The sequence below is a fragment of the Petromyzon marinus genome, chromosome 75 (assembly GCF_048934315.1).
Source record: "Petromyzon marinus isolate PM22_M1 ecotype Great Lakes invasive population chromosome 75, UKy_Petmar_22M1.pri1.0, whole genome shotgun sequence".
NCBI classification, from domain to species: Eukaryota; Metazoa; Chordata; class Hyperoartia; order Petromyzontiformes; family Petromyzontidae; genus Petromyzon; species Petromyzon marinus.
The window spans coordinates 4454999-4481828 of NC_133741.1; the positions used below are offsets into that span (position 1 = coordinate 4454999).

The 26830-nt window shown below is 49.7% G+C and overlaps 1 protein-coding gene across 1 annotated transcript; it reads left to right on the plus strand.

Annotated features, from left to right (window-relative positions):
- The first annotated feature begins 1160 nt into the window (after positions 1 to 1160).
- LOC116958280 (beta-catenin-interacting protein 1) lies at positions 1161 to 17973 on the plus strand. Its single transcript, XM_076056316.1, has 4 exons — positions 1161 to 1668; positions 7086 to 7205; positions 12646 to 12727; positions 17028 to 17973. The coding sequence occupies exons 2-4, from the start codon at positions 7086 to 7088 to the stop codon at positions 17084 to 17086; spliced, it is 261 nt and encodes an 86-aa protein (XP_075912431.1). The 5' UTR covers positions 1161 to 1668; the 3' UTR covers positions 17087 to 17973.
- The last annotated feature ends 8857 nt before the right edge of the window (positions 17974 to 26830 follow it).

The window sequence follows — 26830 nt, forward strand, 5'->3', positions numbered from 1 at the left end:
TCTGTGGGTCTCTGTGTGAGTGAGTCTATGGGTCTCTGTGTGGTGAGTCTGTGGGTCTCTGTGTGGTGAGTCTGTGGGTCTCTGTGTGATGAGTCTGTGGGTCTCTGTGTGGTGAGTCTGTGGGTCTCTGTGTGGTGAGTCTGTGGGTCTCTGTGTGGTGAGTCCATGGGTCTATGTGTGGTGAGTCTGTGGGTCTCTGTGTGGTGAGTCTGTGTGGTGAGTGTGTGGTGAGTCTGTGGGTCTCTGTGTGGTGAGTCTGTGGGTCTCTGTCTGGTGAGTCTGTGGGTATCTGTTTGGTGAGTCTGTGTGGTGAGTGTGTGGTGAGTCTGTGGGTCTCTGTGTGGTGAGTCTGTGGGTCTCTGTGTGGTGAGTCTGTGGGTCTCTGTTTGGTGAGTCTGTGTGGTGAGTGTGTGGTGAGTCTGTGGGTCTCTGTGTGGTGAGTCTGTGGGTCTCTGTGTGGTGAGTCTGTGGGTCTCTGTGTGGTGAGTCTGTGGGTCTCTGTGTGGTGAGTCTGTGGGTCTCTGTGTGGTGAGTCTGTGGGTCTGTGTGGTGAGTCTATGGGTCTCTGTGTGGTGAGTCTGTGGGGCTCTCTGTGGGGAGTCTGGGTCTCTATGAGTGAGTCTATGGGTCTCTGTGTGGTGAGTCTGTGGGTCTCTGTGTGGTGAGTCTGTGGGTCTGTGTGGTGAGTCTGTGGGTCTCTGTGTGGTGAGTCTGGGTCTCTGTGTGGTGAGTCTGTGGGTCTCTGTGTGGTGAGTCTGTGGGTCTCTGTGTGGTGAGTCTGTGGGTCTCTGTGTGGTGAGTCTGTGTGTCTCTGTGTGGTGAGTCTGTGTGTCTCTGTGTGGTGAGTCTGTGGGTCTCTGTGTGGTGAGTCTGTGGGTCTCTGTGTGGTGAGTCGGTGGGTCTCTGTGTGGTGAGTCTGTGGGTCTCTGTGAGTGGTGAATCTGTGGGTCTCTATGAGTGAGTCTATGGGTCTATGTGTCTGTAAGGAATTGGATCGATTATTCAGTATCAATAAAATGTTTCGATTTCCCGCTGTACAAACTAAACGGGAACGTAATCGATTACCGGCATCCAAAAGAGATGAAAAATCGAGTATGGTTAATCGAAACAACAGAATCGATTCAACTGACTTGCCGGTTATCACGGCATCGATTCCTATCGTGTTATTAATTTTGAAAAGATCATCGATTCGTCGCCCCCTCCCCCCACGAAACGTACAACGGGCAATCGAAAAGCGGATCTACTACGATTAACAAAACAAACCGATTCCCACTCCTTTAGAGCGAACGGGGAATCGAACTCGCGGAATAACACAATCGAATATCTCGGAATCGATTCCCAAGCAGTTGAAAGTGAGAGACGACTTGTGCTTGAGGGAAATTTGTTCCATTTTAAGTCGACGTTTAAGACTTTAGCCCTCGCCGAGGGCCGTCCGATCAATCGAGGCTCCTATAACAAAAGACCCGAAGCTAAACAAATAAAAATAAATTTAATTAAAACAATTTTTTTTTTACCTCAGGAGGGTTGGCTGACCGGTAACCCCCCCCCCCCCCGACCAGGGTCTGCCCTGCCGCCCCACCCTCACCTCAGGCCGGCCTGGCTGGCTAGGCGAGGCCGAGGCTCCGCGGAGACCCCCGTCGGGGCCCTTGTCGCATTTCGACCTGCAAAGTGAGGGTTTTTTTTATCTCTCTCTCTCTCTGTTTCAAATGTTGTTAAGTTTGTTTTACGCATGCTTTTCACTTTGTTTGAAGTTATGTCCCGTGGCTGTGTGTATGTGTGTGTGGGGAGCGGTGGTGCAGCGGTTAGCGTAACCATCACTCGCCAAGGTCGACTCAGTCTCAAATGAGAGACAAAGACGGCCGGGCGTGGTGGTGGTGGTGCTGGTGGCCACCGCCTCTGTGTAGCCACAGTGCCGGTAGCCTTCATAGGCGCTGCTACTCGCTACTGACAGCACTTGCCCCTACAGCCTGCTAGAGGCTACACGGGGGATCTTTGTCTGTGTGTAGGTGCCACTGAGAGCACTTGCCCCTACAGCCTGGTAGAGGCTACACGGGGGATCTTTGTCTGTGTCTAGGTGCTACTCACAGCACTTGCCCCTACAGCCTGGTAGAGGCTACCTGGGGGATCTTTGTCTTTGGGGAGTGGTGGTGCAGTGGTTCGCGCTACTACAGCCCGCCCGAGTATGGGTGTCTGTGGGTCTCTATGGGTCTCTATGAGTATGGGTGTCTGTGGGTCTGTGTGGGTCTGTGTGGGTCTCTATGGGTCTGTGTGTGTCTCTATGGTTCTCTGTGGGTCTGTGGGTCTCTATGGGTCTGTGTGTCTCTATGGGTCTGTGTGTGTCTCTATGGGTCTGTGTGGGTCTGTGGGTCTCTATGGGTCTGTGTGAGTCTCTATGGGTCTGTGTGTGTCTCTATGGGTCTCTGTGGGTCTGTGGGTCTCTATGGGTCTGTGTGTCTCTATGGGTCTGTGTGTGTCTCTATGGGTCTGTGTGGGTCTGTGGGTCTCTATGGGTCTGTGTGGGTCTCTATGGGTCTGTGTGTGTCTCTATGGGTCTCTGTGGGTCTGTGGGTCTCTATGGGTCTGTGTGTCTCTATGGGTCTGTGTGTGTCTCTATGGGTCTGTGTGGTTCTGTGGGTCTCTATGGGTCTGTGTGGGTCTCTATGGGTCTGTGTGTGTCTCTATGGGTCTCTGTGGGTCTCTGTGGGTCTCTATGAGTATGGGTCTCTATGGGTCTGTGTGGGTCTCTATGAGTATGGGTCTCTATGGGTCTGTGTGGGTCTCTATGAGTATGGGTCTCTGTGGGTCTCTATGGGTCTCTATGAGTCTGGGTCTCTGTGGGTCTGTGTGTGTCTCTATGGGTCTCTATGGGTCTGTGTGGGTCTCTATGAGTATGGGTCTCTGTGGGTCTCTATGGGTCTCTATGAGTGTGGGTCTCTGTGGGTCTCTGTGGGTCTCTATGAGTATGGGTCTCTGTGGGTCTGTGGGTCTGTGTGGGTCACTATGGGTCTGTGTGTGTCTGTGTGGGTCACTATGGGTCTCTGTGGGTCTGTGGGTCTCTGTGGGTCTGTGGGTCTCTATGGGTCTCTGTGGGTCTCTATGGGTCTCTATGGGTCTCTATGGGTCTCTATGAGTGTGGGTCTCTGTGGGTCTCTATGGGTCTCTATGGGTCTCTATGAGTGTGGGTCTCTGTGGGTCTGTGTGGGTCTCTGAGTATGGGTCTCTATGGGTCTCTATGGGTGTCTATGAGTCGTAAGCAGAGGCTTCTTTGCAGCAAAATCATTTGGCGACGATTAAACATTGGGCATGGCACACCACCACTACCCCCCACTACTACCACCCACTACTACCACCCACTACCACCCACTATCACCACCACCACTACCCCCCACTACTACCACCCACTACTACCACCCACTATCACCACCACTACCCCCCACTACTACCACCCACACTCACCACCCACTACTACCACCCACTATCACCACCACCACCACTACCCCCCACTACTACCACCCACACTCACCACCCACTACTACCACCCACTACCACCCACTATCACCACCACCACTACCCCCCACTACTAACACCCACTATCACCACCACCAATACCCCCCCACTACCACCCACTATCACCACCACCCACTATCACCACCACAAACTATCACCATCCACTACCCCCCACTACCACCCACTATCACCACTACCACTACCCCCCACTACTACGACCCACTATCACCACCACCCACTATCACCACCACCAATACCCCCCCACTACCCCCCACTACTACCACCCACTATCACCACCACCCACTATCACCACCCACTACCACCACCCACTACCACCCACTATCACCACCACCACTACCCCCCACTACTACCGCCGACTATCACCACTACCACTACCCCCCACTACTACCACCCACTATCACCACCTACTACCACTACCCCCCACTACTACCACCCACTATCACCACCCACTACCCTCCACTATCACCACCCACTACCTCTCTGTGTCTCTCTGTCTCTCTGTCTCTGTGTCTCTCTGTCTCTCTGTGTGTCTCTGTCTGTGTCTCTCTGTGTCTGTGTCTCTCTCTGTCTCTGTGTCTCTGTCTGTGTCTCTGTCTGTGTCTCTTTGTCTCTGTCTCTCTGTGTGTCTCTCTCTGTCTGTGTCTCTCTCTCTGTCTCTCTGTGTCTCTTTGTCTCTCTCTGTCTCTCTGTGTGTCTCTCTCTGTCTGTCTCTCTGTCTCTGTGTCTCTCTGTGTCTGTGTCTCTCTGTCTGTGTCTCTCTGTCTCTGTCTCTCTGTGTCTGTGTCTCTCTGTGTCTGTGTCTATCTGTGTCTCTCTGTGTGTCTCTCTCTGTCTGTGTCTCTCTCTGTCTGTCTGTCTGTCTCTGTGTCTCTCTGTGTCTCTTTGTCTCTCTCTGTCTCTCTGTGTCTCTCTCTGTCTGTCTCTGTGTCTCTGTGTCTCTCTGTCTCTGTGTCTCTCTGTCTCTGTGTCTCTTTGTGTCTCTTTGTCTCTGTGTCTCTCTGTGTCTCTTTGTCTCTCTGTCTGTCTATCTGTGTGTCTCTCTGTGTCTCTGTCTGTGTCTCTCTGTGTCTCTCTGTGTCTCTCTGTCTGTGTCTCTGTGTCTCTCTGTGTCTCTGTGTCTCTGTCTGTCTCTCTGTGTGTCTCTCTGTATCTCTTTGTCTCTCTCTCTGTCTCTCTGTCTGTCTCTGTGTCTCTTTGTCTCTGTGTCTCTCTGTCTGTCTCTCTCTGTGTGTCTCTCTGTCTGTGTCTCTCTGTGTGTCTCTCTGTCTGTCTCTCTGTCTGTGTCTCTGTGTCTCTCTGTCTGTCTCGCTCTCTGTCTCTCTGTGTCTCTCTTTGTCTGTCTCTCTGGATCTGTGTCTCTCTGTCTCTGTGTCTCTCTGTGTCTCTCTGTGTCTCTTTGTCTCTCTGTCTTTCTTTCTGTGTGTCTCTCTCTGTCTGTCTCTCTGTCTGTGTCTCTCTGTTTCTGTCTCTCTCTGTCTCTCTGTCTCTGTGTCTCTCTGTGTCTCTTTGTCTCTCTGTCTGTCTCTCTGTGTGTCTCTCTGTGTCTCTGTCTGTGTCTCTCTGTCTGTCTCTCTGTGTGTCTCTCTGTCTGTGTCTCTGTGTCTCTCTGTGTCTCTCTGTCTCTGTGTCTCTCTGTCTGTCTCTCTGTGTGTCTCTCTGTATCTCTTTGTCTCTCTGTCTGTCTCTCTGTCTGTCTCTGTGTATCTCTCTGTGTCTCTCTGTCTGTCTCTCTCTGTGTGTCTATCTGTCTGTGTTTCTCTGTGTGTCTCTCTGTGTGTCTCTCTGTCTGTCTCTCTGTGTCTCTCTCTGTCTGTGTCTGTGTGTCTCTGTGTCTCTCTGTCTGTCTCTCTGTCTGTCTCTCTGTGTCTCTCTGTATCTCTTTGTCTCTGTGTCTCTCTGTCTGTGTGTCTCCTCTCTGTCTCTGTATCTTTTTGTCTCTCTGTGTGTCTCTGTCTGTGTCTCTGTGTGTCTCTGTCTGTGTGTCTCTGTCTGTGTCTCTGTCTGTGTCTCTGTGTCTCTCTGTCTGTGTGTCTCTCTGTCTCTGTATCTCTTTGTTGCTCTGTGTGTCTCTGTCTGTGTCTCTGTGTCTCTCTGTCTCTGTATCTCTTTGTCTCTCTGTGTGTCTCTGTCTGTGTCTCTGTGTGTCTCTGTCTGTGTGTCTCTGTCTGTGTCTCTGTCTGTGTCTCTGTGTCTCTCTGTCTGTGTGTCTCTCTGTCTCTGTATCTCTTTGTTGCTCTGTGTGTCTCTGTCTGTGTCTCTGTGTCTCTCTGTCTCTGTATCTCTTTGTCTCTCTGTGTGTCTCTGTCTGTGTCTCTGTGTCTCTCTGTCTGTGTGTCTCTGTCTGTGTCTCTGTCTGTGTCTCTGTGTCTCTCTGTCTGTGTCTCTGTCTGTATGTCTCTGTATCTCTTTGTTGCTCTGTGTGTCTCTATGTCTCTCTGTGTCTCTGTGTCTCTCTCTGTCTGTCTCTCTGTCTGTCTCTCTGTGTCTCTCTATCTCTTTGTCTCTGTGTCTCTCTGTCTGTGTGTCTCTGTGTCTCTCTGTCTCTGTATCTCTTTGTCTCTCTGTGTGTCTCTGTCTGTGTCTCTGTGTGTCTCTGTCTGTGTGTCTCTGTCTGTGTGTCTCTGTCTGTGTCTCTGTGTCTCTCTGTCTGTGTGTCTCTGTGTCTCTCTGTCTCTGTATCTCTTTGTTGCTCTGTGTGTCTCTGTCTGTGTCTCTGTGTCTCTCTGTCTGTGTGTCTCTGTGTCTCTGTGTGTGTCTCTGTGTCTCTCTGTGTGTCTCTCTGTGTCTCTCTCTGTCTGTGTCTCTGTGTCTCTGTGTGTGTCTCTCTGTCTGTCTCTCTGTATGTCTCTGTCTGTGTGTCTCTGTCTGTGTCTCTGTCTGTGTCTCTGTGTCTCTCTGTCTGTGTGTCTCTGTGTCTCTCTGTCTCTGTATCTCTTTGTTGCTCTGTGTGTCTCTGTCTGTGTCTCTGTGTCTCTCTGTGTCTCTGTGTGTCTCTCTGTCTGTGTCCCTGTGTCTCTCTGTGTCTCTGTGTCTCTCTCTGTCTGTGTGTCTTTGTCTGTGTGTCTCTGTATCTCTTTGTTGCTCTGTGTGTCTCTGTGTCTCTCTGTGTCTCTGTGTCTCTCTCTGTCTCTCTGTCTGTGTGTCTCTGTGTCTCTCTGTCTCTGTCTCTCTCTGTCTCTCTGTCTGTGTCTCTCTGTCTGTCTCTCTGTCTGTCTCTCTGTGTGTCTCTCTGTCTCTGTATCTCTTTGTCTCTCTGTGTGTCTCTGTGTCTCTGTGTGTCTCTCTGTGTGTCTCTGTCTGTGTGTCTCTGTGTCTCTCTGTCTGTGTGTCTCTGTGTCTCTGTGTGTGTGTCTCTGTGTCTCTCTGTGTGTCTCTCTGTGTCTCTCTCTGTCTGTGTCCCTGTGTCTGTGTGTCTCTGTGTCTCTGTGTGTCTCTGTCTGTGTGTCTCTGTCTCTGTGTCTCTCTCTGTGTGTGTCTCTGTGTCTCTCTCTGTGTGTGTCTCTGTGTCTCTCTGTGTGTCTCTGTCTGTGTCTCTGTGTCTCTGTGTGTGTCTGTAGATGAGTCACGGGTTGCCGGGAGGTGCCCAGGGGGGTTGCCCTGGGGCCGATCGCCCCCTTGACTCCTTCTCGAGGCAGAAGGTGCGTGTCTTCCTTGCTCTGCGCAGGATGGGAGCCACGGTGAGCCACCCCTCTCCACTGCTGGATGGAGCACTCACTCACTCACTCGTACACTCACTCGTACACTCACTCATACACTCACTCATACACTCACTCACTCACTCATACACTCATACACTCACTCATACACTCACTCACTCACACGCTCACTCACTCACTCGTACACTCACTCACTCATACACTCACTCATACACTCACTCACTCATACACTCACTCACTCGTACACTCACTCATACACTCACTCACTCACACGTACACTCACTCGTACACTCACTCGTACACTCACTCACTCACTCACTCGTACACTCACTCATACACTCACTCATACACTCACTCACTCATACACTCACTCACTCGTACACTCACTCATACACTCACTCACTCACACGTACACTCACTCGTACACTCACTCGTACACTCACTCATACACTCACTCATACACTCACTCACTCACACGCTCACTCGTACACTCACTCATACACTCACTCGTACACTCACTCGTACACTCACTCATACACTCACTCATACACTCACTCATACACTCACTCGTACACTCACTCGTACACTCACTCGTACACTCACTCGTACACTCACTCACTCACACACTCACTCGTACACTCACTTACTCATACACTCACTCACTCACTCACACGCTCACTCGTACACTCACTCATACACTCACTCACTCACTCGTACACTCACTCACTCACTCATACACTCACTCACTCATACACTCACTCATACACTCACTCACTCATACACTCACTCACTCGTACACTCACTCACTCATACACTCACTCACTCGTACACTCACTCACTCACTCATACACTCACTCATACACTCACTCATACACTCACTCACTCATACACTCACTCACTCACTCATACACTCACACGTACACTCACTCGTACACTCACTCGTACACTCACTCGTACACTCACTCGTACACTCACTCATACACTCACTCACTCACTCGTACACTCACTCACTCACTCATACACTCACTCACTCATACACTCACTCATACACTCACTCACTCATACACTCACTCACTCGTACACTCACTCACTCATACACTCACTCACTCGTACACTCACTCACTCACTCATACACTCACTCATACACTCACTCATACACTCACTCACTCATACACTCACTCACTCACTCATACACTCACACGTACACTCACTCCTACACTCACTCGTACACTCACTCGTACACTCACTCACTCACACGCTCACTCATACACTCACTCATACACTCACTCACTCACTCATACACTCACTCATACACTCACTCATACACTCACTCGTACACTCACTCACTCACTCACTCGTACACTCACTCATACACTCACTCACTCATACACTCACTCACTCACTCATACACTCACTCACTCACACGCTCACTCGTACACTCACTCGTACACTCACTCGTACACTCACTCGCTCACTCGTACACTCACTCACTCACTCGTACACTCACTCGTACACTCACTCACTCACTCATACGCTCACTCACTCATACACTCACTCACTCATACACTCACTCACTCATACACTCACTCGTACACTCACTCATACACTCACTCATACACTCACTCGTACACTCACTCGTACACTCACTCATACACTCACTCGTACACTCACTCATACACTCACTCATACACTCACTCATACACTCACTCGTACACTCACTCGTACACTCACTCATACACTCACTCGTACACTCACTCGTACACTCACTCGTACACTCACTCATACACTCACTCATACACTCACTCACTCATACACTCACTCGTACACTCACTCACTCACTCGTACACTCACTCATACACTCACTCACTCATACACTCACTCGTACACTCACTCACTCACACGCTCACTCGTACACTCACTCGTACACTCACTCGTACACTCACTTGCTCACTCGTACACTCACTCACTCACTCGTACACTCACTCGTACACTCACTCACTCACTCATACGCTCACTCACTCATACACTCACTCACTCATACACTCACTCACTCATACACTCACTCGTACACTCACTCATACACTCACTCACTCATACGCTCACTCGTACACTCACTCATACACTCACTCACTCATACACTCACTCACTCATACACTCACTCATACACTCACTCACTCATACACTCACTCACTCATACACTCACTCACTCATACACTCACTCATTCATACACTCACTCACTCATACACTCACTCATACACTCACTCACACGCTCACTCGTACACTCACTCACTCACTCGTACACTCACTCGTACACTCACTCATACACTCACTCACTCATACACTCACTCGTACACTCACTCATACACTCACTCATACACTCACTCACTCATACACTCACTCATACACTCACTCGTACACTCACTCATACACTCACTCACTGATACACTCACTCACTCATACACTCACTCATACACTCACTCACACGCTCACTCGTACACTCACTCGTACACTCACTCGTACATTCACTCATACACTCACTCACTCACTCATACACTCACTCATACACTCACTCATACACTCACTCACTCATACACTCACTCGTACACTCACTCACGCATACGCTCACTCATACACTCACTCACTCACTCATACACTCACTCACTCTTACACTCACTCACTCACTCATACACTCACTCATACACTCACTCATACACTCACTCACTCACTCATACACTCACTCACACACTCACTCATACACTCACTCACTCATACGCTCACTCACTCACTCATACGCTCACTCGTACACTCACTCATACGCTCACTCATACACTCACTCATACACTCACTCACTCACACGCTCACTCGTACACTCACTCACTCATACACTCACTCATACACTCACTCACTCACTCATACACTCACTCACTCATACACTCACTCATACACTCACTCACTCATACATTCACTCACTCATACACTCACTCACTCATACACTCACTCACTCATACACTCACTCATACACTCACTCACTCACTCATACGCTCACTCGTACACTCACTCATACACTCACTCACTCATACACTCACTCACACACTCACTCATACACTCACTCACTCATACGCTCACTCATACGCTCACTCGTACACTCACTCATACACTCACTCATACACTCACTCACTCATACACTCACTCATACACTCACTCACTCACTCGCTCACTCGTACACTCACTCGTACACTCACTCATACACTCACTCATACACTCACTCATTCACTCAATTACTAACTCATTCACTCATTCATTCACTCACTCAATCATTCACTCATTCATTCACTCACTCAATAATTCACTCATTCATTCACTCATTCACTAACTCATTTACTAACTCACTCATTCACTCATTTACTAACTCATTCATTCACTCACTCATTCACTCACTCATTTACTAAATCATTCACTCATTCATTCACTCATACACTCATTCATTCACTCATTCACTAACTCATACACTCACTCATACACTCACTCATACACTCACTCACTCATACACTCACTCATACACTCACTCATTCACTCATACGCTCACTCATACACTCACTCATTCACTCACTCATACACTCACTCACTCATACACTCACTCATACACTCACTCACTCATACACTCACTCACTCATACACTCACTCACTCATACACTCACTCACTCATACACTCACTCACTCATACACTCACTCACTCACTCATACACTCACTCACTCATACACTCACTCATTCACTCACTCATTCACTCATTTACTAACTCATTCACTCATTCATTCACTCACTAAATCATTCACTCATTCATTCACTCACTCAATCATTCACTCATTCATTCACTCATTCACTAACTCATTTACTAACTCACTCATTCACTCATTTACTAACTCAGTCACTCATTCATTCACTCACTCATTTACTAACTCATTCACTCATTCATTCACTCATTCACTAACTCATACACTCACTCACTCATACACTCACTCATACACTCACTCATACACTCACTCATACACTCATTCATACACTCACTCACATACACACTCACACACTCACTCATACATACACTCACTCAATTCACTCACTCATACACTCACTCATACACGGATTCACTCATACACTCATTCACTCACTCACCCACCCACTCACTAACCCACCCGCCCACTCACCAACTCACTCGCCCACCAACTCATTCACCCACTCACCCACCCACTAACCCACTCACTAACCCACCCGCCCACTCACCCGCACACTCACTCCCTCACTCACCCACCCGCTCACCCGCCCACTCACCTACTCACTCACTCACCCAACCACCTACCCTCCCACTCACTCACACACTCACCCACTCACCCACCCACTCACCCCCCCCCCCACCTACCCACTCACCCCCCCCCACTCACTCCCCCACTCACCCACCCACGCACTCACCCACCCACTCACCAAATCACCCACCCACTCACCTACCCACCCAATCACCCACCCACTCACCCACCCACCTACCCACCCAATCACCCACCCACGTACCCTCCCACTCACCCACCCACTCACCCACCCACTCACCCACCCACTCACCAAATCACCCACCCACTCACCTACCCACCCAATCACCCACCCACTCACCCACCCACCTACCCACCCAATCACCCACCCACGTACCCTCCCACTCACCCACCCACTCACCCACCCACTCACCCACCCAATCACCCACCCACCTACCCTCCCACTCACCCACCCAATCACCCACCCACCCATGCACTCCCCCACTCACCCACCCACGCACTCACCCACCCACTCACCAAATCACCCACCCACTCACCTACCCACCCAATCACCCACCCACTCACCCACCCACCTACCCACCCAATCACCCACCCACGTACCCTCCCACTCACCCACCCACTCACCCACCCACTCACCCACCCACTCACCCACCCACTCACCAAATCACCCACCCACTCACCTACCCACCCAATCACCCACCCACTCACCCACCCACCTACCCACCCAATCACCCACCCACGTACCCTCCCACTCACCCACCCACTCACCCACCCACTCACCCACCCAATCACCCACCCACCTACCCTCCCACTCACCCACCCAATCACCCACCCACCCACGCACTCACCCACTCACCCACCCACCTACCCACCCAATCACCCACCCACTCACCCACTCACTCACCCACCTGCCTGTGACCTTGTGTGACCCATGTGACTCTGTGACCTCCGTGTGACCCCCGTACGACCCCCTTGTGACCCCCGTACGACCCCCTTGAGACCCCCCGTACGACCCCCGTGTAACCCCCCTTGTGACCCCCTTGTGACCCCCTTGTGACCCCCGTGTGACCCCCTTGTGACCCCCGTGTGACCCCCGTGTGACCTCCATGTGACCTCCCTCTCCGCGACCTTCTGCCCCACCAGTTAAAGGCAGAGGAGGAGGAGTTTCTGCAGAATCATGCCCCCCACGAGCTGAGGAAGATGTCACCAGGCTCTCAGGACCAAGGTGAGCCACCACTAACTAGTCACTAACTAGTCACTAACTAGTCACTAACTAGTCACTAACTAGTTAGTGACTAGTTAGTTAGCTGAGGAAGATGTCACCAGGCTCTCAGGACCAAGGTGAGCCACCACTAACTAGTCACTAACTAGTTACTAACTAGTCACTAACTAGTCACTAACTAGTTAGTGACTAGTTAGTTAGCTGAGGAAGATGTCACCAGGCTCTCAGGACCAAGGTGAGCCACCACTAACTAGTCACTAACTAGTCACTAATTAGTCACTAACTAGTCACTAACTAGTTAGTGACTAGTTAGTTAGCTGAGGAAGATGTCACCAGGCTCTCAGGACCAAGGTGAGCCACCACTAACTAGTCACTAACTAGTCACTAACTAGTTAGTGACTAGTTAGTGACTAGTTAGTTAGCTGAGGAAGATGTCACCAGGCTCTCAGGACCAAGGTGAGCCACCACTAACTAGTCACTAACTAGTCACTAACTAGTCACTAACTAGTCACTAACTAGTTAGTGACTAGTTAGTTAGCTGAGGAAGATGTCACCAGGCTCTCAGGACCAAGGTGAGCCACCACTAACTAGTCACTAACTAGTCACTAACTAGTCACTAACTAGTTAGTAACTAGTTAGTGACTAATTAGTTAGCTGAGGAAGATGTCACCAGGCTCTCAGGACCAAGGTGAGCCACCACTAACTAGTCACTAACTAGTCACTAACTAGTTAGTGACTAGTTAGTGACTAGTTAGTTAGCTGAGGAAGATGTCACCAGGCTCTCACGACCAAGGTGAACCACCACTAACTAGTTACTAACTAGTTAGTGACTAGTTAGTTAGCTGAGGAAGATGTCACCAGGCTCTCAGGACCAAGGTGAGCCACCACTAACTAGTCACTAACTAGTCACTAACTAGTTACTGACTAGTTAGTTAGCTGAGGAAGATGTCACCAGGCTCTCACGACCAAGGTGAGCCACCACTAACTAGTCACTAACTAGTCACTAACTAGTTACTAACTAGTTAGTGACTAGTTAGTGACTAGTTAGTGACTAGTTAGTTAGCTGAGGAAGATGTCACCAGGCTCTCACGACCAAGGTGAGCCACCACTAACTAGTCACTAACTAGTCACTAACTAGTTAGTGACTAGTTAGTGACTAGTTAGTTAGCTGAGGAAGATGTCACCAGGCTCTCACGACCAAGGTGAACCACCACTAACTAGTTACTAACTAGTCACTAACTAGTTAGTGACTAGTTAGTTAGCTGAGGAAGATGTCACCAGGCTCTCACGACCAAGGTGAACCACCACTAACTAGTTACTAACTAGTCACTAACTAGTTACTAACTAGTTAGTGACTAGTTAGTTAGCTGAGGAAGATGTCACCAGGCTCTCACGACCAAGGTGAACCACCACTAACTAGTTACTAACTAGTTACTAACTAGTCACTAACTAGTCACTAACTAGTTAGTAACTAGTTAGTAACTAGTTAGTGACTAATTAGTTAGCTGAGGAAGATGTCACCAGGCTCTCACGACCAAGGTGAACCACCACTAACTAGTTACTAACTAGTCACTAACTAGTCACTAACTAGTTAGTAACTAGTTAGTAACTAGTTAGTGACTAGTTAGTTAGCTGAGGAAGATGTCACCAGGCTCTCACGACCAAGGTGAGCCACCACTAACTAGTCACTAACTAGTCACTAACTAGTTAGTGACTAGTCACTAACTAGTCACTAACTAGTTAGTGACTAATTAGTTAGCTGAGGAAGATGTCACCAGGCTCTCACGACCAAGGTGAACCACCACTAACTAGTCACTAACTAGTCACTAACTAGTCACTAACTAGTCACTAACTAGTTAGTGACTAGTTAGTGACTAGTTAGCTGAGGAAGATGTCACCAGGCTCTCAGGACCAAGGTGAGCCACCACTAACTAGTCACTAACTAGTCACTAACTAGTTACTAACTAGTTAGTAACTAGTTAGTGACTAGTTACTAACTAGTTAGTTAGCTGAGGAAGATGTCACCAGGCTCTCAGGACCAAGGTGAGCCACCACTAACTAGTCACTAACTAGTTACTAACTAGTCACTAACTGGTCACTAACTAGTTAGTGACTAGTTAGTTAGCTGAGGAAGATGTCACCAGGCTCTCAGGACCAAGGTGAGCCTCCACTAACTAGTCACTAACTAGTCACTAACTAGTCACTAACTAGTTAGTGACTAGTTAGTAACTAGTTAGTGACTAGTTACTAACTAGTTAGTTAGCTGAGGAAGATGTCACCAGGCTCTCACGACCAAGGTGAACCACCACTAACTAGTCACTAACTAGTCACTAACTAGTCACTAACTAGTTAGTGACTAGTTAGTTAGCTGAGGAAGATGTCACCAGGCTCTCAGGACCAAGGTGAACCACCACTAACTAGTCACTAACTAGTCACTAACTAGTTAGTGACTAGTTAGTGACTAGTTAGTTAGCTGAGGAAGATGTCACCAGGCTCTCACGACCAAGGTGAACCACCACTAACTAGTCACTAACTAGTCACTAACTAGTCACTAACTAGTTAGTGACTAGTTAGTTAGCTGAGGAAGATGTCACCAGGCTCTCAGGACCAAGGTGAACCACCACTAACTAGTCACTAACTAGTCACTAACTAGTCACTAACTAGTTAGTGACTAGTTAGTGACTAGTTAGTGACTAGTTAGTTAGCTGAGGAAGATGTCACCAGGCTCTCACGACCAAGGTGAGCCACCACTAACTAGTCACTAACTAGTCACTAACTAGTTACTAACTAGTTAGTGACTAGTTAGTTAGCTGAGGAAGATGTCACCAGGCTCTCAGGACCAAGGTGAGCCACCACTAACTAGTCACTAACTAGTCACTAACTAGTTAGTGACTAGTTAGTTAGCTGAGGAAGATGTCACCAGGCTCTCACGACCAAGGTGAACCACCACTAACTAGTCACTGACTAGTTACTGACTAGTTACTAACTAGTTAGTGACTAGTTAGTTAGCTGAGGAAGATGTCACCAGGCTCTCACGACCAAGGTGAACCACCACTAACTAGTCACTGACTAGTTACTGACTAGTTACTAACTAGTTAGTGACTAGTTAGTTAGCTGAGGAAGATGTCACCAGGCTCTCACGACCAAGGTGAACCACCACTAACTAGTCACTGACTAGTTACTGACTAGTTACTAACTAGTTAGTGACTAGTTAGTTAGCTGAGGAAGATGTCACCAGGCTCTCACGACCAAGGTGAACCACCACTAACTAGTCACTGACTAGTTACTGACTAGTTACTAACTAGTTAGTGACTAGTTAGTTAGCTGAGGAAGATGTCACCAGGCTCTCACGACCAAGGTGAACCACCACTAACTAGTCACTGACTAGTTACTGACTAGTTACTAACTAGTTAGTGACTAGTTAGTTAGCTGAGGAAGATGTCACCAGGCTCTCACGACCAAGGTGAACCACCACTAACTAGTCACTGACTAGTTACTGACTAGTTACTAACTAGTTAGTGACTAGTTAGTTAGCTGAGGAAGATGTCACCAGGCTCTCACGACCAAGGTGAACCACCACTAACTAGTCACTAACTAGTTACTAACTAGTTACTAACTAGTTACTAACTAGTTAGTGACTAAATTTTGATTTAAAGCTTTCGTGACTGCAGTAATTCATATTCTTAGTTTTTTCGGTAAAGTCACGTTGAAGAGAAACAACAAAATAACAAAATATATATAAAACAATAAAAAATTCTCACGACGTTTCGACCATAACTCAAACGGTCATCATCAGGTGTGTCGGTTTGCATAAATTTATTTTGAAAACGGCATATTTATTTATATATATAAAAATAACGTTTGCGTTATTTGCGCGTGACGCAAACGTTATTTTTATATATATAAATAAATATGCCGTTTTCAAAATAAATTTATGCAAACCGACACACCTGATGATGACCGTTTGAGTTATGGTCGAAACGTCGTGAGAATTTTTTATTGTTTTATATATATTTTGTTATTTTGTTGTTTCTCTTCAACGTGACTTTACCGAAAAAACTAAGAATAGTTAGTGACTAGTTAGTTAGCTGAGGAAGATGTCACCAGGCTCTCACGACCAAGGTGAACCACCACTAACGCTGGCCGTCGGTGATTCCGCGTCGATTTTAATTAAATGTTTAAGTCGTTAAAATGTTTTCGTTTTTAAACAGGCATCTCTACCCGTGACCTACCCCCTCATAGCCCGCTAATAAAACGGGCAAGCCTCTGTGGACGCCTAAATCCCCCCACCCCTCTCTCGAAGGACCCGAGGATGACGTCATGGTGCTGACCCGGCCGGAGACAGAGGAAGAGAAGAAGTGATTGGTCGACGACGACGGCGGCCGGTGGGGGCTCGGCCAATCGGAGCGGAGGATTTCTGGGGGCGAGGTGGGGGAGGGAGGGGGAGATGGTGTGTGTGTGTGGGTCCTGGGCCAATCGGAGCGGAGCGATTTCCATGGGGGTGGGCTTGGTTGGGGTGTGGGTCCTGGGCCAATCGGAGCGGAGCGATGCTGTGGAAGAGACGAAGTCGATTGGTCGGCGGCCGGTGGGGGCTCGGCCAATCGGAGCGGAGGATTTCCGGGGGCGAGGTGGGGAGGGGCTGGTTGGGGTGGGGGTCCTGGGCCAATCGGCGCGAGGAGCGAGACTGAGGAAGAGACGAAGTCGATTGGTCGGCGGCCGGTGGGGGCTCGGCCAATCGGAGCGGAGGATTTCCGGGGGCGAGGTGGGGAGGGGCTGGTTGGGGTGGGGGTCCTGGGCCAATCGGAGCGAGACTGAGGAAGAGACGAAGTTGATTGGACGGCGGCGGCGGCGACCGGTGTGGCTCGGCCAATCGGAGCGGAGGATTTCCGGGTAACGGCGGGGGCGGCGGGGGGGGGGGGGGGATCCTGGGCCAATCGGAGCGGAGCGTTACTGAGGAAGAGCAGAAGTTGATTGGACGATGGCGGCCGGTGTGGGCTTGGCCAATCGGAGCGGAGCGTTTCCGGGGGCGGGGAGGTTGGGGAGGGAGTCTGGGCCAATCGGATTTGGCGATACTGAGGGGGGGTGGAGGGGGGGGGGGTGGAGTGGAGGGGCGTGTCCCGTGGTTAAAGTCGACCAATGGGGAGCGAGCGATCGTTGCACTGGGAACTCTGGGAGTTTTGGAAGGTGAGGGGGTGGGGGGGGGGTGTTGAAGCTTCAGCCAATGGGTGAGGGCGGCGTGGGAGGAACCGACCAATGGGGACGCGGGGATGCGACGCAGCTTACGTTGGTCGTAAAGACGGTCGTAAGATTGTGGTGAGATTGTGGTGAGATTGAGATTGTGGTGAGATCGTGGTGAGATTGTGGTGAGATTGTGGTGAGATTGTGGTGAGATTGAGATTGTGGTGAGATTGTGGTGAGATTGAGATTGTGGTCAGATCGTGGTGAGATTGTGGTGAGATTGAGATTGTGGTGAGATCGTGGTGAGATTGTGGTGAGATTGAGATTGTGGTGAGATCGTGGTGAGATCATGGTAATATTGTGGTAAGATGATGGTGATATTGTGGTGAGATTGTGGTGAGATTGAGATTGTGGTGAGATCGTGGTGAGATTGTGGTGAGATTGAGATTGTGGTGAGATCGTGGTGAGATCATGGTAATATTGTGGTAAGATGATGGTGATATTGTGGTGAGATTGTGGTGAGATTGTGGTGAGATTGAGATTGTGGTGAGATCGTGAGATTGTGTTAAGATGATCGTGAGATTGTGGTGAGATTGTGGTGAGAATTTGGTGAGATTGCGGTAAGATGATGGTGAGATTGTGGTGAGATTGTGGTGAGATTGTGGTGAGATGGTGGTGAGATTGTGGTGAGATGGTGGTGAGATTGTGGTGAGATTGTGGTGAGATTGTGGTGAGATTGTGGTGATATTTTGGTGAGGTTGTGAGATTGTGGTAAGATGATGGTGAGATTGTGGTGATATTGTGGTGAGATTGTGGTGAGATGATGGTAAGATTGTGGTAAGATGATGGTGAGATTGTAGTGAGATTGTGGTGAGATTGTGGTGAGAATTTGGTGAGATTGCGGTAAGATGATGGTGAGATTGTGGTGAGATTGTGGTGAGATTGTGGTGAGATGGTGGTGAGATTGTGGTGAGATGGTGGTGAGATTGTGGTGAGATTGTGGTGAGATTGTGGTGAGATTGTGGTGATATTTTGGTGAGATTGTGAGATTGTGGTAAGATGATGGTGAGATTGTGGTGAGATTGTGGTGAGATTGTGGTGAGATGATGGTAAGATTGTGGTAAGATGATGGTGAGATTGTAGTGAGATTGTGGTGAGATCGTGGTGAGATTGTGATATTTTGGTGAGATTGTGGTGAGATGATGGTAAGATTGTGGTAAGATGATGGTGAGATTGTGGTTAGATTGTGGTGAGATTGTGGTGAGATTGTGGTGAGATGATGGTGAGATTGTGGTGCTATTTTGGTGAGATTGTGGTGAGATGATGGTGATATGGTGGTGAGATTGTGGTGAGTTCGTGGTGAGATCGTGGTAAGATGATGGTGAGATTGTGGTGAGATTGTGGTAAGATTGTGGTGATATTTTGGTGAGATTGTGGTGAGATTGTGGTAAGATGATGGTGAGATTATGGTGAGATTGTGGTAAGATGATGGTGAGATTGTGGTGAGATTGTGGTGAGATTGTGGTGAGATGATGGTGATATTGTGGTGAGATGGTGGTGAGATGGTGGTGAGATTGTGGTGAGGTTGTGGTGAGATAGTGGTGAGATTGTGGTGAGATTGTGGTGATATTTTGGTGATATTTTGGTGAGATTGTGGTGATATTGTGGTGAGATCGTGGTGAGATTTTGGTGAGCTCGTGGTGAGATTTTGGTGAGATTGTGGTGATATTGTCGCGTTTCCCGGTCCTGTAAAATATCGTTTATCGTGGATGATCATCATTGTCTTCATCATCGTCTTCATCATCGTCTTCATCATCGTCGTCATCGTCATTGTCGTCGTCGTCACCATGGCGACCAGCGTGTTTGTGTTGTGACGTGAGCGGGGGGACCCCTCCACCACCACCACCACCAGCTACACCACCAGCTACACCACCACCACTACCACCACCAGCTACACGAACACCACCAGCTACACCAACACCACCAGCTACACCACCAGCTACACCACCACCACTACCACCACCAGCTACACCACTACCAGCTACACCACCACCACTACCACCACCAGCTACACGAACACCACCAGCTACACCAACACCACCAGCTACACCAACACCACCAGCTACACCACCAGCTACACCACCACCACTACCACCACCAGCTACACCAACAGCTACACCACCACCACTACCACCACCAGCTACACGAACACCACCAGCACCACTACTACCACCAGCTACACCAACACCACTACCACCACCAGCTACACCAACACCACCAGCACCACTACTACCACCAGCTACACCACCACTAGCAGCAGCACCACCACCAGCACCACCACTACCACCACAACCAGCTACACCACCACCAGCACCACCACTACCACCAGCTACACCACCACCACTACTACCACCACCAGCTACACCACCACCACTACCACCAGCTACACCACCACCAGCACCACCACTACCACCAGCTACACCACCACCAGCTACACCACCACCACTAATACCACCACCAGCTACACCACCACCACTACTACCACCACCAGCTACACCAACACCACTACCACCAGCTACACCACCACCAGCTACACCACCACCAGCTACACCAACACCACCAGCTACACCACCACCACTACTACCACCACCAGCTACACCACCACCACGACTAACAGCTACACCACCACCTCCACCAGCACCTCCACCACCACCAGCACCACCACCAGCACCACCTCCACCAGCACCACCACCAACACCACCACCACTAATACCACCACCAGCTACACCACCACCACTACTACCACCACCAGCTACACCAACACCACTACCACCAGCTACACCACCACCAGCTACACCACCACCAGCTACACCAACACCACCAGCTACACCACCACCACTACTACCACCACCAGCTACACCACCACCACGACTAACAGCTACACCACCACCTCCACCAGCACCTCCACCACCACCAGCACCACCACCAGCACCACCTCCACCAGGACCACCACCAACACCACCACCACGACTACCAGCTACACCACCACCTCCATTTCCTCTTCTTACGTCTCTCTGTGTGTGTGTGTCTCTGTGTGTCTGTCTGTGGGTGTCTCTGTGTGTCTCTGTGTGTGTCTCTGTGTGTCTCTCTCTGTGTGTGTCTCTCTCTCTCTGTGTCTCTGTGTGTCTCTCTGTGGGTGTCTCTGTGTGTCTCTCTGTGTGTCTCTCTGTGTATGTGTGTCTCTGTGTGTCTCTCTGTGTGTGTGTCTCTGTGTGTCTCTGTGTGTGTGTCTCTGTGTGTCTCTGTGTGTCTCTCTGTGTGTGTAAGTGTGTCTCTGTGTGTGTCTCTGTGTGTGTCTCTGTGTATCTCTGTGTGTCTCTCTGTGTGTCTCTCTGTGTGTGTCTCTATGCGTCTCTGTCTGTCTCTGTGTGTGTCTCTGTGTGTCTCTCTGTGTTTCTGTGTCTCTCTGTGTCTCTGTGTGTCTCTCTGTGTGTCTCTGTGTGTGTCTGTGTGTTTCTGTGTGTGTCTCTCTGTGTGTCTCTCTGTGTGTGTCTCTGTGTGCGTCTCTGTGTGTCTCTCTCTGTGTGTCTCTCTGTGTCTCTCTCTGTGTGTCTCTCTGTGTGTCTCTCTGTGTGTCTCTCTGTGTGTGTCTGTGTGTGTCTCTCTGTGTGTCTCTCTGTGTGTCTCTGTGTGTGTCTCTGTGTGTCTCTCTGTGTGTGTCTCTCTGTGTGTGTCTCTCTGTGTGTCTCTCTGTGTGTGTCTCTGTGTGTGTCTCTCTGTGTGTCTCTCTGTGTGTGTCTCTCTGTGTGTGTTTCTCTGTGTGTCTCTCTCTGTGTGTCTCTGTGTGTGTGTGTCTGTGTGTCTCTCTGTGTGTCTCTGTGTGTGTGTCTCCGTGTGTCTCTCTGTGTGTCTCTGTGTGTGTGTGTCTCTCTGTGTCTCTGTGTGTGTCTCTCTGTGTCTCTGTGTGTCTATGTGTGTGTCTCTGTGTGTCTATGTGTGTGTCTCTCTGTGTCTCTGTCTCTCTCTGTCTCTCTCTGTGTCTCTGTGTGTCTCTGTGTCTCTCTGTGTCTCTGTGTGTCTCTCTGTGTCTCTGTGTGTGTCTCTGTGTGTGTCTCTCTGTGTGTGTCTCTGTGTGTCTCTCTGTGTCTCTCTCTGTGTCTCTGTGTGTGTCTCTCTGTGTCTCTGTGTGTCTCTCTGTGTGTGTCTCTCTGTGTCTCTCTCTGTGTCTCTGTGTGTGTCTCTGTGTGTGTCTCTGTGTGTCTCTGTGTGTCTCTCTGTGTGTCTCTCTGTGTCTCTCTCTGTGTGTCTGTGTGTGTCTCTGTGTGTCTCTGTGTGTGTGTCTCTGTGTGTCTCTGTGTGTCCCTCTGTGTGTCTCTCTGTGTCTCTGTGTGTCTCTCTGTGTGTGTCTCTCTGTGTCTCTCTCTGTTTCTCTCGCTGTATCTCTGTGTGTATCTCTCTGTGTGTGTCTCTGTGTGTGTCTCTGTGTGTCTCTGTGTGTGTGTCTCTGTGTGTCTCTCTGTGTGTGTCTCTGTGTGTCTCTCTGTGTGTCTCTCTTTGTGTGTGTCTCTATGTGTGTCTCTGTGTGTGCCTCTCTGTGTCTGTGTGTGTCTCTGTGTGTCTCTCTGTGTGCCTCTGTGTGTCTCTCTGTGTGTGTCACTGTGTGTGTCTCTGTGTGTCTCTGTGTGTGTGTCTTTGTGTGTGTCTCTGTGTGTGTGTCTCTGTGTGTCTCTCTGTGTGTGTCTCTGTGTGTGTCTCTGTGTGTGTCTCTGTGTGTGTGTCTCTCTGTGTGTGTCACTGTGTGTGTCTCTGTGTGTCTCTGTGTGTCTCTCTGTGTGTCTCTGTTTGTCTCTCTGTGTGTGTCTCTGTGTGTGTCTCTGTGTGTGTCTCTGTGTATCTCTGTGTGTGTCTCTGTGTGTGTCTCTCTGTGTGTTTCTCTGTGTGTCTCTGTGTGTCTCTGTGTCTCTCTGTGTGTGTGTCTCTGTGTGTCACTGTGTGTGTCTCTGTGTGTCTCTGTGTGTGTCTCTGTGTGTGTTTCTGTGTGTCTCTGTGTGTCTCTGTGTGTGTCACTGTGTGTGTCTCTGTGTGTGTCTCTGTGTGTCTCTCTGTGTGTCTCTGTCTCTCTCTGTGTGTCTCTCTGTGTGTGTCTCTGTCTCGCGGCGCTCCCGAACTGGAGTGGGGGATGTTATTATTTTAATTTAAAACTTTTTTTAAACCTTAAATCTCAAGACAATCTTCAGATTTACCCCATCGAGTGATCGCAGCTCTCACGGTTACACAACAGACAAACACACGGGGTGGTGTTGAGAAGCAGTAGTAGCAGAAGCAACAGTAGTAGTAGCAGCAGCAGTAGTAGAAGGAGTAGTATCAGCAGTAGTAGTATCAGTTGTAGTAGTAGCAGCAGTAGTAGCAGTAGTAGCAGTTGTAGTAGTAGCAGTAGTAGCAGCAGTAGTAGTAGTAGCAGTAGTAGTAGCAGTAGTAGTAGCAGTAGTAGCAGTAGTAGTAGCAGTAGTAGCAGCAGTAGTAGCAGCAGCAGCAGTAGTAGCAGTAGTTAGTAGCAGTAGTAGTAGTTAGTAGCAGTAGTAGTAGCAGCAGTAGTAGTAGCAGTAGTAGTTAGTAGCAGCAGCAGTAGTAGTAGCAGTAGTAGTTAGTAGCAGCAGCAGTAGTAGTAGCAGTAGTAGCAGCAGTAGTAGCAGTTGTAGTATCAGTAGTAGTAGTAGCAGCAGTAGTAGTAGTAGCAGTTGTAGTATCAGTAGTAGCAGTATCAGCAGTAGTGGTAGTAGTAGTAGCAGTAGTAGTATCAACAGTAGTAGTATCAGCAGTATCAGCAGTAGTAGTGGCAGTAGCAGTAGTAGTAGTATCAGCAGTAGTAGCAGCAGCAGTATCAGCAGTAGTAGTATCAGCAGTAGTAGTATCAGCAGTAGTAGTATCAGCAGTAGTAGTATCAGCAGTAGTAGTATCAGCAGTAGCAGTATCAGCAGTAGTGGTATCAGCAGTAGTAGTATCAGCAGTAGTATCAGCAGTAGTAGTAGTAGCAGTATCAGCAGTAGTATCAGTAGTAGTATCAGCAGTAGTAGTATCAGTAGTAGTATCAGCAGTAGTAGTATCAGCAGTAGTAGCAGTAGTAGTATCAGCAGTAGTATCAGCAGTAGTAGTAGTATCAGCAGTAGTAGTATCAGTAGTAGTATCAGCAGTAGTAGTATCAGCAGTAGTATCAGCAGTAGTAGTGGTAGCAGCAGTAGTAGTATCAGAAGTAGTGGTAGTAGTGGTAGATTGTTGCTAGGTTACCACTCACGTTATATACTATATAGTATATACACTATAGTATATACACTATGTATAGTATATACTCTATTTATAGTGTATACACTATGTATAGTATATATTATAATTTTATATAAAGTATATATTATACATACTATATACATTATATAATATATGTAATGTTAGTTTTAAAGTAAAACAATGATAGAAAGAACGATGTTATTTTTTATTATGAAAACTTACAAGTGTAACTCCTACGGTGTTATCACGTGGTGGTGGTGGTGCTGGTGGTGGTGGTAGTGGTGGTGGTAGTGGTGGTGGTGGTAGTGGTGGTGTTGGTGGTATTGGTGGTGCTGGTGGTGGTGGTGCTGGTGGTAGTGGTGGTGGTGGTGCTGGTGGTAGTGGTGGTGGTGGTGCTGGTGGTAGTGGTAGTGGTGGTGCTGGTGGTGGTAGTAGTGGTGGTGTTGGTGGTGGTGGTGCTGGTGGTGCTGGTGGTGCTGGTGGTGCTGGTGGTGCTGGTGGTGGTGTTGGTGCTGGTGGTAGTGGTAGTGGTGGTGCTGGTGGTAGTGGTGGTGCTGGTGGTGGTAGTAGTGGTGGTGTTGGTGGTGGTGCTGGTGGTGCTGGTGGTGGTGCTGGTGGTGGTGGTGTTGGTAGTGGTGGTGGTGGTGCTGGTGGTGGTGTTGGTGGTGGTGTTGGTAGTGGTGGTGGTGCTGGTGGTGGTGCTGGTGGTGGTGTTGGTAGTGGTGGTGGTGCTGCTGCTGCTGCTGCTGTGATGATGATGATGAGAATCAGTGGTGGGTGTGTTCACACTCACACACGAAATAAAATATTTTTTCTTAAAACGTCATCGTCATTTTGTCATGTTCACCACAACAGGAGCGAGATTTATGCTTGACAATGTGTGCGTGTGTGTTCACGTGTTAGTAGTGTGCAGAGATGATTACATAGTGTTGGGTGGAGTGGTTGTCATGGGTAGGTAGGTGAGTGGGTAGGTGGGTGAGTGGGTGGGTAGGTGAGTGAGTGGGTGGGTAGGTGAGTGGGTGGGTAGGTGAGTGAGTGGGTAGGTGAGTGGGTGGGTAGGTGAGTGGGTGAGTAAATTAGTGGATAGGTGAGTGGTTGTGTTTCTGTGGTGGTGGCCATCCACCCCCTCTGTGTGTGCCACAGTGCCGGTAGCCTTCATAGGCGCTGCTACTCGCTACTGACAGCACTTGCCCCTACAGCCTGCTAGAGGCTACACGGGGGATCTTTGTCTGTGTGTAGGTGCTACTGACAGCACTTGCCCCTACAGCCTGCTAGAGGCTGCACGGGGGATCTTTGTCTGTGTGTAGGTGCTACTGACAGCACTTGCCCCTACAGCCTGCTAGAGGCTACACGGGGGATCTTTGTCTGTGTATACCGTCACGCTTTTCCCCACCACCGCACTCGAGCAGCCATGACGTCATTGATGTTTGTTTAGAAACATGCTCGTGACGTCACTACACGCCTCCACCCCCCCCTCCACACACCTCGGGGTTGCGCGATGACGTCACCGCGCACACAGCGTCGTGCGCGGTGACGTTGAGGGGGGGGGGGAGAGGGAGGGGTAGAGGTAGAGGGGTAGAGGGGTAGGGGTAGAGGGGTAGGGGTAGAGGGGTAGAGGTAGAAGGGTAGAGGGGTAGGGGTAGAGGGGTAGAGGTAGAGGGGTAGAGGGGTAGAGGGGGTAGAGGGGTAGGGGTAGAGGGGTAGAGGGGTAGGGGTAGAGAGGTAGAGGGGTAGAGGTAGAGGGGTAGGGGTAGAGGGGTAGAGGGGTAGGGGTAGAGGGGTAGGGGGGTAGAGGTAGAGGGGTAGGGGTAGAGGTAGAGGGGTAGAGGTAGGGGTAGAGGGGGTAGAGGGGTAGGGGTAGAGGTAGAGGGGTAGGGGTAGAGGGGGTAGAGGGGTAGGGGTAGAGGGGTAGAGGGGTAGGGGTAGAGGGGTAGGGGTAGAGGGGTAGAGGTAGAGGGGTAGGGGTAGAGGTAGAGGGGTAGGGGTAGAGGGGTAGGGGTAGAGGGGTAGAGGGGTAGAGGGGTAGGGGTAGAGGGGTAGAGGGGTAGAGGGGTAGGGGTAGGGGTAGAGGTAGAGGTAGAGGGGTAGGGGTAGGGGTAGAGGTAGAGGGGTAGAGGGGTAGGGGTAGGGGTAGAGGTAGAGGGGTAGAGGGGTAGGGGTAGGGGTAGAGGTAGAGGGGTAGAGGTAGAGGGGTAGGGGTAGAGGGGTAGGGGTAGAGGTAGAGGGGTAGAGGTAGGGGTAGAGGTAGAGGGGTAGAGGGGTAGGGGTAGGGGTAGAGGTAGAGGGGTAGAGGTAGAGGGGTAGGGGTAGAGGGGTAGGGGTAGAGGTAGAGGGGTAGAGGTAGAGGGGTAGAGGTAGAGGGGTAGAGGTAGAGGGGTAGGGGTAGAGGGGTAGAGGGGTAGGGGTAGGGGTAGAGGTAGAGGGGTAGGGGTAGAGGGGTAGGGGTAGAGGGGTAGAAGGGTAGAGGTAGAGGGGTAGGGGTAGAGGGGTAGGGGTAGGGGTAGAGGTAGAGGGGGGTAGAGAGGGGGTAGAGAGGGGGTAGAGGAAGGGGTAACGGGGGTAGAGAGGGGGTAGAGAGGGGGTAGAGGAAGGGGTTAAGGGGGTAGAAAGGGGGTAGAGAGGGGGTAGAGAGGGGGTAGAGGGAGG